At 46.0% G+C, this 11,693-nt stretch overlaps 1 protein-coding gene across 1 annotated transcript; it reads right to left on the reverse strand.

Moving 5' to 3' along the window:
* Window positions 1–1,188: 1,188 nt before the first annotated feature.
* galr2b (galanin receptor 2b) lies at window positions 1,189–11,462 on the reverse strand. The gene is made up of 2 exons (XM_043711041.1): window positions 11,077–11,462; window positions 1,189–2,407 (listed from the first exon to the last, which is right to left on the reverse strand). Exons 1-2 carry the CDS (start codon window positions 11,442–11,444, stop codon window positions 1,657–1,659), a joined length of 1,119 nt encoding a protein of 372 aa, XP_043566976.1. The 5' UTR covers window positions 11,445–11,462; the 3' UTR covers window positions 1,189–1,656.
* Window positions 11,463–11,693: the final 231 nt, after the last annotated feature.

The raw sequence follows: 11,693 nt of genomic DNA on the forward strand, positions 1-11,693 counted from the left end.
GGCAAAGTCTTTTCCCTGGGGTCGGGGAGTCCAGAACTAGAGGGCATAGGTTTAGGGTGAGAGGGGAAAGATATAAAAGAGATCTAAGGGACAACCTTTTCATGCAGAGGGTGGTGCGTGTATGGAATGAGCTGCCAGAGGATGTGGTGGAGGCTGGTACAATTGCAACATTTAAGAGGCATCTGGATGGGTATATGAATAGGAAGGATTTGGAGGAATATGGACCGGGTGCTGGCAGGTGGGACTAGATTGGGTTGGGATATCTGATCGGCATGGACGGGTTGGACCGAAGGGTCTGTTTCCATGCTGTACATCTCAATGACTCTATGACTCTATGACACCATGCTCATTCTGGGAGGATGTCTTCTCTCTGAGTAATGCATGATTAGTCTCATGCATCTTGTTATACCACACGTCTCCTACACTCCATCCCAAATTTTGGAAAGTTCGATTCACCAGGTTTAGGCTCAGTATCAGCCTTGATTCGCGGGCAGCAGACTTGTCTCTGAGTCAGAGGGTGTGAGTTTGAAGTGTAATCCAGCCTGACCCTCTGCTTCAGCATTGGGAGAGCTGCCCTGTTGTAGATGCTGTCTTCCTGATGGAGGTTATGATGTATCTCAGATCTGCCCTTTTCTGTGCCTGCACAAGACCTTACCTGGAAGAGGTGAAGAGGTGTCCTGGCCAACAAACGAATAAAAGGATGAGCTCCCTTTCTGGTTTTAGATAAGGGTGGCACAGTGGCTCACAGCACCTCCCATAGTCCAAAGATGTGCAGGGTAGGGTGGATTAGCCATGCGAAATGTGGGTTATGGGAATAAGGAGTGGGGCTCGGTGGGAGGATTGGTGCAGAATCGATGGGCTGAACAGCAACTTTCTGCACTGTTGAGATTCTAGGTTGCATTTCATTGCTCCCTGCTTTCATTAATCAGATGTGATACACCCGTGGAGCTGGTGTCCATGTTACAATGTGAACCAAACGGCCTGTACTCAATGCTGTTTGTGGGGCTTGCTGAGCACAAATTAGTGCTTGGTTTCTTTTCATTACAATGGTGGCCACAGTCTGAAAGTACTGCGGTGGTTAATGTTAGGGTTAGAGTGAGAGTTAATAGGGTTACAGTTAGAGTTAGGCTTAGGGTTAGGGTTAGGGTTAGAGTTCCTGTTAGGGTTAGGGTTAGGGTTAGGGTTAGGGTTAAGGTAAGGGTTAGAGTTAGGGTTAGATTAAAGGTTAGGGTTAGGTTTAGAGTTAGAGTTACAATTAGGGCAAGTATTAGGATTATGGTTAGAGTGGGCATTAGGGTCAGAGTTAGGGTTGGAGGTCATGGTCAGTGTCAGGATTAAGGAAGGAATTGAACTTTGTAAGGTCTTCTTTCATCTTTGAGAAGCTTCCATCAGCTTCTCTCTAACCTCGACCCAATTTCGAACTCATTAAAAGTTATAAGGTGCTTGGGACGTTTCCGTTATTCCATTTTCGGCAGTGACTGTTATAGCTGACATCTCAGTAAAGTTAGTTCACAGTGCATTGTTTTGTTGTCCTTTTAGATAGAAGCCTACTCTCACCTACACATCGATAACTAACACAGAGACTAAGTAATCTAAGGAGAGGACACAGAAACCAGAAAGCTGACGAGAAGTGAATGAGTTCTTTTGGGGCAGTATTCAGGATGTCTCCTGGTATGGCACTGTGATCATCATTGCTGAAGCTGGCTGTTTCGAGGCCTGCCTGGTGGTAAGCTCACAGCCCCGCTGCCTCCCCTCTTCCTCATTCAGGTGGGTGACTTCTGTGGAGCCAGTCACCATGTTTACGATGTGGACCACGTGGACCTTGTTCATTGCCTTCTTGCTCAGCAGGCAGCTGAAGACCTTCTTGAAGCCTTTGCGGAAGTGTTTGGAGACCAGGGCGTAAACGATGGGGTTGAGACAGGAGTTGGTGTAGGCCATGCAGTGGGACAGGAGTCTGAGGGCATAGGTGGCCTGATTGAAGGGGAAGTGGCCGTAGTGGAAGCACAGGATGAGCACGTGGTGAGGGAGCCAGCAGAGGCAGAACAACACAGTCACGATGATAATCATCTTGGTCACCTTTCTCTTGGATTTTCTGGATTCAGATATGTCTTCTATTGGGTCCACCGCCGTCCAGAGATACTTGATTGTCCTGGCATAACTCAGGCTTATAACCGCCACTGGGACTATATATCCAAATATGAAAGTGGTGGTGTCCATGATTTTTCTCTTGGGCTCCTCCCATGCAGGCATGCAGATATAGAACCACTCGTAGGGGATAAGGTCATAGTAGCTCAGGTAGGGCCCAGCAAAGACAATGGAAAGTCCCCAGATGACCGCCATGACAGTAACAGCATTGCAGGGAGTGCGGAGCTCCCTAGATCGGAGAGGATATCGAATTGCCAGGTACCTAGATAATCCAAAACAGAAGGGGACGTGCATATGATACACAACTATTTATCATTCTGTGTAGAAAAATGCTTAGAAACTTAGACAGAAGTCACACGACACCAGGTTACAGTCTGACAGGTTTATTTGAAATCACAAGCTTTCAAATCACACTCAGTGCCACTCCTTCGTCATGTGAAGAGACTTCACCCGACGCAGCGCTCCAAAAGCTTGTGATTTGAAATAAATCTGTTGGACTGTAGCCTGGTGTCATGTGACTTCTGACCTTGTCCACCCCAGTCCAACACCGGCACTTTCACATCATCGAAACTTAGAAACATAGGAGCAAAATGGAGGCCATTCAGCCCTTCTAAACTATTCCACCATTCAATATGATCAGGGCTGATCCTCTGTTCTCACTTTACCCTTTGATCCCTTTCGCCTGAAGTACTATAGCTAACGCTCTTGAAAACGTTCAATGTTTTGTGCTCATCCTGTGGTTTACCACTTTATCTGCAGATGCTGCCTGATCTAATCCATGTTACTGACTATGTTTTTCTGCTTACTTCAGGTTTGACCTTTTGTGATAATCAGCTCCATCGAGTCTTGGTTGTGGGATTAATGTATCGTTAAGGTTAACTGCAGCTGAGGAGCTGACACTGAATTGGAGGTAAAAAATGATTTAGCAGCAGGGGTAGGACAGTTCCTGATTAGGATATTGCTGTAACAAAAGCAGAAATTGCTGGAGGAAGTCTGGCAGCACTTGTGGAGAGAAATCAGAGTTAACGTTTCAGGTCCAGAGACCATACCTCAGAACTGATGGTAACTAGGTAAAGGATGGTTTTTATAGGATGGGGGGTGGAGAAGATTAAATGATAGTTGGAGATAGAGCCCAGGGAGAGAGAAAAACAGTTAGACAGACAAAGGTGTGGTTAAATGTCAGCCTGGGAGAATCTAAAGCTACTAATTGAGACTGTTTGTGGCTGACAATGGGATTATTATAGTAGCAATCCATGTGATGACAAGACCTGGTGTGTGGGGATTGGGGTAAGGACAAGGGAGAAGGTGTCCAGGCCTAAAAGTATTGAACATGATATTGGTCCTGAAGGCAGCAGGGTCCCCAAGCGGAAAACGAGGTGCTGTACTTTCAGCTTGTGCTGAGTTTCACTGTAGCACTGCAGCAAGCCTGAAACGTTGGACAGGGAACAGAGTGGACTGTTGAAGTGGTAGGCAACTGGAAGCTCAGGGTCTTTACTGCGGGCAGAATGCAACTGTTCTGTGAAGCGGTCACCCGGTCTATGCTTCGTTTCCCCAATGTAGAGGAGACCACATTGTGAGCAGCGATTGTGTGAAGTGCAAGTAAAGTGCTACTTCATCTGGAAAATATATCTGGGCCCTTGGATACTGGGGAGGGAGGAAGTAAACAGACAGGTGTTACACCTTCTGCAGTTGCAGGGGAAGGTGCCATGGGGCTGTCGGGGATGTGTTGGGAGTGAAGGAAGTGTGGACCAGTGTGTCCCAGAGGGAACAATCCCTGCAGAAGGCTGACAAGGGAGGAAATGGGAATATGTATCTGGTGATGGCATCACACTGGAGGTTGCAGAAATGCCAGCTAATGATCCTCTGGATGTGGATGCTGGTGGGATGGTGGGTGAGGCCAAGGGGGACCCTATCACTGTTGTGGGAGTGAAGAGAGGGGGTGGGGGCTGAAGTGCAGGAGATGGGTCAGACCAGGTTGAGGACCCTCTCAACAAAGGTGTTGTAAATCCTCAGTTGAGGAAGAAGGTGCACATTTCAGAGCCCCTTTGTCAAAGTTGGCATCATTGGAATAAGTGCGATGGAGATGGAGAAACTGGGCAAATGTGTGGAGTCTTTACAGGAAGCACAGTATGAGGATGTATAGACCAGGTCACTATGGGTGTCGATGGGCTTGTAGTGGATATTGGTGGCCAATCTATTCTGAGAAATGGAAACAGAGATGTCAAGAAAGGGAAGGGAGGAGTCAGAGATGGACCAGGTGAAGGGATAGAAATTGGAAGCAAAATCGATAAACTTTTCCAATTCCAGATGAGAGTGGGATACAGCACCACCAATGATGTCATTAATTTGCCAGCGAAAGAGTTGTGGGTGGGGGCCGGAAAAGGACGGGAACTGGGAATATTCCATATACCCCCACAAAGAGAAGGCATAACTAGGGTCCAAGCAGGTACTGGGAGGAGCTAGAAGAGAAGTGGTTCAGGGTGAGGATAAGCTGGGCCGGGCAGGGAAGGCTGGTGGGGTGGGGGGCTGAGAACGGTTAAGGCCTCTGTTCCAGGAAGAGGCAGGGAACCCTGCAACCATCCTGGTGGGGGATGGACGTGTAAAGGAATTGCACTTCCATGGTAAAGAGGAGGCAGCTGGCGCCCAGCAACTGGAAATTCTGATACTGATGTAAGGCGTCAGAGGAATCATGGACACAAGTGGGAAGGGACGGGACAAGGGGAGAACAAAATCGAGTCGAGGTAGGAAAAGATAAGTCCTGTGGGTCAGGGGCAGGCAGAAACAATGGGTCTGCCCGGTCAGTCCTGTTTGTGGGTCTTGGGAAGGAGGTAGAAGCGGGTTGTGCAGGGTTGGGGGACTATGAGCTTGCAGCCAGTGGGCTGGGGGAGATGACCAGATAAAATGAGGTTAGTGACCGCTATGGACACAATGGCCTCCTGTTCCATGATGGGGTCATGGTCTGTGCTCTCTCTCTCTCTCTCTTGCTGTCTCTCTCTTTTACAGTGTCAGGTCTGCAGCTGCAGAAATCCTTTTCTCTATGCAGTCCTCAATCCTGACCCAAGAGTCAGGCACTAGATTCATGTGAAAATTTGCAAAGCCAGACGTCACGAGGGTTCAACAGTGGCGCTAAACATGAGCATCTTCAGTTTTTTAATATTCTTTATGTGGGATGTGGGTGTCGTTGGCTGGAGCCAGTATTTATTGCCTGTCCCTAGTTGCCCTTGAGAAGGTGGTGGTGAGTTGCCTGCTTGAACCTCTGCAGTGAGGCTGCCCGGTGCTGTGAAGTGGGGGAGAGACACAGTTCCTAGTACAGCCTCAATTCCAAATGGGAATGGTACGGTCTCATCAAACAATCCAATGTGGGGAGGGTCAAACCATTGCTGGGGAGGGGGGTGGTGACTCCAGCAAGCCAGAGTCATGCATCATCTTTGTGTCTGCATGTGTCAACCCAGGAGGATGGAGAGGATAAAATGACAGTAAGGGAAGGAGAAACACAAAACTGATAAAAATGTGACCATAGAATGGCCTTGATAGATAATCTGATATCCATCAAAATTAATTAAATCACACCATTCTTGAGCTTTCAGTGAGAATTCAGTCTCAATAATTGGGGAATTAATCTGAGCGCATTCTCAAGGGGACAAAACAGCGCCTGTCAGTTTACCGTCACTGTAAGGTTAAAGGGATCACAGTGCTGATTCAGATCAGAGGGGATCTGCCCACGCACCATTTGTGAAACAGCAGCGTGGAGAGAAGTATCTCAGCAATGCAGCACTTTATTTTATAAAAGAGAGACAAGAGGCCAAAGTGTGAATTAATTTGAAATGGGAGAATGAAGGGTTTTGCATCACAGTTACATGTTAAATGAAACAAAAACGGGAAATGTTGGAAAACCACACCAGGGGGTGGCAACTGTGGAGAGAATGAGCAATGATTGATTTGATTTGTTTAACATTTTTTTCAGGCAGGGGGTCTTGGGCATTATTTATTTCGCACCCCTGATTGCCCCTGAGAAATTGGCAACAAAAAGCCTTCATAAAATGACGAAGGAAAAAGACAAGGTAGAAGTAGGGAATTTGTTTCCACTGATGGGTGAATCTAGAACTAAGGGGCAGAGCTGCAACATGATTTAGCACTGAGTTGGGGAGGAACTTCTTCACCCAATGGGTTGTGAATCTGTGGAATTCCCCACTCAGTGAAGCAGTTGAGGCTGCCTCGTTGAATGTTTTTAAGGCAAAGGTAAGTTTTTGAACAGTAAAAGAATTAAAGGTTATGGAGAGTGGGCAGGTAAGTGGAGCTGAGTCCACGATAAAGATCAGCCATTGAATGGCGGAGCAGGCTCGATGCGTCAGAAGGCCTACTCCTGCTCCTAGTTTTTATGTTTTTGAAACTCTGCAGTCCATGTGGTGTTAGGGAGGGAATTCCAGGATTTTGACCCATTGACGCTGAAGGAACGACGAAACATTTCCAGGTCAGGATGGTGAGTGACTTGGAGGGGAACTTGAAGATGGTGGTGTTCCCATGTATTTACTGCCCCTGACCTTCTAGATGGAAACGGTCGTGGGTTTGGAAGTAGCTGTCTAAGGAACCTGGATGAACTTTCAAATGCTCATCAGGAGATAAATTGTGAAAGTAAATGCTGGATTTTTCTCCCCTCATGGGAGAATCTAGAACCCAGAGGGCACAGCCTCAGAATAGAGGGTCGCTGATCTAAGACGGAGATGAGAAGGAATTTCCTCTCTCAAAGGGTTCAGTGACTTTGGAACTCCTTGCCACAGAGAGCTGTGGGGACAGAGTCCTTGTGGATATTTGAGGCTGAGTTAGATTTTTGATCAGTCAGGGAAACAAGGGTTATGGGGTAAGGGCAGGACAGGGGATGTGAGCACCGTCAGAGTAGCCATGATCCTATTGTATCACGGTGCAGGCTCGAGGGAGCAAATGGTCCACTCCTGTTCCTATTTCTTATGATCTCAGTAATGAAAAGGTAACAACAAGAGGATGCCCAAAGCAAGGACATGAAGGGCACAAACATTGGAAATAAAACAGTCCGGATTAACCTTTCGGCATACAGGGTGTCTTTGGAATTTTGCATATTTGACAGCTGCCCCAAATTATTTTTCATTAAATACCACTTGCTGCTTGTTCTGTAGAGGCTGCCTGAACTAGTCTGTACTGCTAACTGTTTTTCTTAGCTTGCTTCAGATATCCAGCATCTGATTTGAACCTTTGAGATAATCAGCTCCATTGAGTCTAGAATGTGTGATTATTGTATTGATAAGGTTAACTGCAGCTAAGTTAGAACTTAGCAACGGCAGTAGGACAGTTCCTAATTATTATGTTTCTGTGCTCTCTCTCTCTCTCTCTTTCTCTCTCTGTGTCTCTCTGTTACAGTCTCAGGTCCTTTCTCTGCACAGAAATTGTTCTTCGATTTGATGGAGCATTTTATTACAAAAAAGTGCAGAAAATCATGGCAAGGCAAGTAAACCCATTCTCCTCTGTTAATTCTCTACAAATGGTAATCGACAGCATAGGCCAGTGCTCTGCGAACATGGTTTCAAATCCCATCACGGCAGTCAGTGAAATTTGACCTCTGCAAAATCTGGAATTAAAAGCTCATCTAATGATGGCTGTGTAATCATTGTTAACCGTCAGGGTGAACCCACCTAGTTTACGTCAGGGAATGTAATCTGCCATCCTTACCTGGTCTGGCCTACATGTGACTTCCAGACTTTAACTTCCTTCTGAAATAGCCAAGAGAGCCAATCAATTCAAGGGTGATTAGGGATGGCTGACAAAACCTCCATCCCTACATGAGAATATTCTAGAATGTAGGAATTACTCAACAAAACAAGATGTCATTTAGTTAACTTCCACCATCTCAGGTCAGGCAGCACCCGAATGGCAGGAGAATCGATGTATCGGGCCAGAGCCCTTCATCAGGAATCATGAGGGGCAGAGGTAAGGTGAATGGAAGGTGTCTTGGGTGGGGGATGAAGCCCCTGATGAAGGGCTTTGGCCTGAAATGCTGATTCTCCTGCTCCTCGGATGCTGCCTGACCTGCTGTACCTTTCCAGTACCACGCTCTCAACTCTGATCTCCAGCATCTGCAGACCTCACTTTCTCCATCCACCATCTCAGTAGATCGCTGATGAAAATATGAAAAGAACTGCCATATTATCATCAGAATTCATCTCCAAAAGTGGTACAACAAATCCTTCAGAAAGCCAACGATTTATGTTTTCAAGGGACATATGGGCCATAGACAAGGTCAGCATTTATTTACCCATCCATAATTGCCCTTGAACTGAATGGCTGTTTAGGCTAGTTGAGAGACCAGTTAAAGTCCTGTGTAGGTCAGTTCAGAGGGCAGTTAAAGCCCTGTGTAGGCCAGTTCAGAGGGCAGTTAAAGCCCTGTGTAGGTCAGTTCAAAGGTCAGTCAAAGTTCTATGTAGGCCAGTTCAGAGGGCAGTTAAGGCCCTGTGTAGGTCAGTTCAAAGGTCAGTCAAAGTCCTATGTAGGCCAGTTCAGAGGGCAGTTAAGGCCCTGTGTAGGCCAGTTCAGAGGGCAGTTAAAGCCCTGTGTAGGCCAGTTCAGAGGGCAGTTAAAGCACTGTGTAGGTCAGTTCAGAGGGCAGTTAAGGCCCTGTGTAGGTCAGTTCAGAGGGCAGTTAAAGTCCTATGTAGGTCAGTTCAGAGGGCAGTTAAAGTCCCATGTAGGCCAGTTCAGAGGGCAGTTAAAGCCCTGTGTAGGCCAGTTCAGAGGGCAGTTAAGGCCCTGTGTAGGTCAGTTCAGAGGGCAGTTAAGGCCCTGTGTAGGTCAGTTCAAAGGGCAGTTAAAGCCCTGTGTAAGTCAGTTCAGAGGGCAGTTAAAGCCCTGTGTAGGTCAGTTCAGAGGGCAGTTAAAGCCCTGTGTAGGCCAGTTCTGAGGGCATTCACATTTTTGTGTCATGTACAGACCATGTAAGGACAGCAGATTTCCCCTTCTAGAGGACATTAGTGAACCAGATGTGTTTTAACAGCAATTGATGACAGTTTCATGTGTCACCATAAGATTTAATTCCAGATTTTATTTGTCAAATTTAAATTCCACCAGATGTGTCACAGAGACATCGAGTCATAGAATCTTGCAGCCTGGAAACTTACCCTTCAATCTAACCCAGTGTTGACCATGTTCCCAAACTAAACTAGTCCCACCTGCCTGCGCCTGGCCCATATCCCTCCAAACATTTCCTATTCATGGCCTTATCTAAACGTCTTTCAAACATTGTAACTGTGCCCATTTCCACCACTTGCTTTGGAAATTCATTCCATACATGAATCACTCTCTGTGTAAAAAAGTTACCCCTCGTGCCTTTTTAAAACCTTTCTCCTCTCACCTGAGAAATGCGTCCCCTAGTCTTGAAATCCCCCACCCAAGACACCTTCCATTCACCTTATCTATGCCCCTCATGATTTTATAAACCTCTATAAGGTAATCTCTCAACCTCCAACACTCCAGTGACAAACATCCCAGCCTATCCAGCCTCTCCTTATAACTCAAACCCTCTGTTCCCGGTAACATCCTGATAAATCTTTTCTGAGCCCTCTCCAATTTAACAATATCCTTCCTACAACTAGTGGTGGTGTTGAGAGTTGAACACCATATCACCAAGGCATTAGCCTAGTTTAATGGATTACTAGTAGAGTGACACTACTATCTATTCTCCCATCTCACCCAAATGCTAAGCTTAAAACTGTACAATCATTCGGAGGCATGAGTTGGGGAAGAAACTCCAGTGGTGGAGAGCTGCAGAAGACATATACTGTACCCAAATACTATAACACGGATTTTGTTAATGTGAATTTGCTATAGCATGATTTGGAGGAGCCAATGTTGGACTGGTGTGTACAAAGTTAAAAATCACACAGCACCAGGTTATAGACCAACAGGTTTAATTGAAAGCACACTAGCTTTCGGAGCGGCACTGATGAAGGAGCAGCGCTCCAAAAGCTAGCATGCTTCCAATTAAACCTGTTGGTCTATAACCTGGTGCTGTGTGATTTTTAACTTTGCTAGAACATGATTGACGAATTGGGGACATTGTTTCTATAGCGCGTACTTTTTAAGCATGTACGGAGGAACCTCGATTATCTGAATACCGATTATCCGAATTTTGGATTATCTGAGGAAGGTTTCAAGCTCCCGCAAAAACGTTCCCTTAAAGAGGTAAGTGTATTCGATTTACCTGGACTGAAGAACATGTGAAAGCACTGGCAAAAAAACAGAAACACAAGCAGCTCAAGCATCAGCGACTGGGTCATTTTTAGGTAAGGATTAGTTACGCAGCCTATTACACAATATTCCCATCACTTTACTGGGCTGTTCATGAAAAAAATGGCCATATGGGTGAGGCAATGCTTCTGTCTTTGTATTGCAACACTCAGTTCCCGGAAACTGACAAAGCTTTTGGAATTATAGAAGCTGTTCAGGACCTTGTTTAATGCTGGAATTTCATCTACAGCGCAGTACTTATGAGATGGTAAGGGTTTAGTCTTTCTCAGTTTAACCTGTAATTTCTAGAACGCAAAGATCACTTTGTTTAAATAGCAGACTCGTCAAAATGATAGATTTAAACAAATTCTCCAGTAGAGCACAGCATTAGATCAGCGTGGCTTCCCTTGTTTATGGTAAAATCGATTATCCAAATAATCAATTATCTGAAATAAACAGTGCCCGCCCACCTCGTTCGGATAATTGAGGTTCCTCTGTAATTGGTTATAATGCAATTTTGGCCCCATTAGTTTAAATGGTACTGCTATTATGCAATTTTCTTATAACACGGAGTCACAGGAGAACGGAACTCCCTCGTTACAGCAGAACAGGTTGTATCTCCAAAGAAATCGGTCATTGTAAAGTAATTGCGCTGATTCAGCGATCCATCACATACTGTACCTGTCGACTGAAACAGCGGCCAATGTGAAGCTGCTAGCATACATCGCCAGGTAAATGAAGAAATGGACGGCCTTGCACATGAATGACCCGAAAACCCAACCTTCCAGGGTGTAGATCGTGGCTTGAAACGGCACGCAAAATATGATGAAGAAAAAATCGGCCACGCTCAGGTTGAGGATGAATAAGTTGGTTGTGTTATGTCCCATTTGGCCATTTCTGAACAACACAGCGAGCACCAGGCTGTTGCCTACTGTCCCGAGTAGGAAGATGAAGGAGAACACAATGGGCACGATGATGCTAGCTGGGTTCAGCTGGTAGTTATCTGAAGCATTCCAGTGTCCAGACATCATACTATCATCATCCGTCATGTCAGAAGGTGTAGGGAGCAGGAACTGGAACAAAAACAGTTACTATTAGGTAAAGTGGTCTTTTCCCCCTTGTTGGGATTAGATTACTTACAGTGTGGAAACAGGCCCTTCGGCCCAACAAGTCCACATCAACCCTCTGAAGAGCAACCACCCAGATCCATTCCTCTACATTTACCCCTTCACCTAACACTACGGGCAATTTAGTGTGACCAATTCACCTAAACTGCACATTTTCGGACTGTGGGAGGA

The sequence above is a fragment of the Chiloscyllium plagiosum genome, chromosome 21 (genome assembly GCF_004010195.1).
Source record: "Chiloscyllium plagiosum isolate BGI_BamShark_2017 chromosome 21, ASM401019v2, whole genome shotgun sequence".
Classification (NCBI taxonomy): Eukaryota; Metazoa; Chordata; class Chondrichthyes; order Orectolobiformes; family Hemiscylliidae; genus Chiloscyllium; species Chiloscyllium plagiosum.

What these genes read in the sequence shown, in the direction of transcription:
- galr2b (XM_043711041.1), bottom strand. Translation starts at nt 11,444, where the DNA reads ATGACGGATGATGATAGTATGATGTCTGGACACTGGAATGCTTCAGAT. An exon ending in GCCGCTGTTTCAGTCGACAG is followed by an intron (nt 2,408 to 11,076) that starts GTACAGTATGTG and finishes TGGATTATCTAG; the next exon opens with GTACCTGGCAATTCGATATC.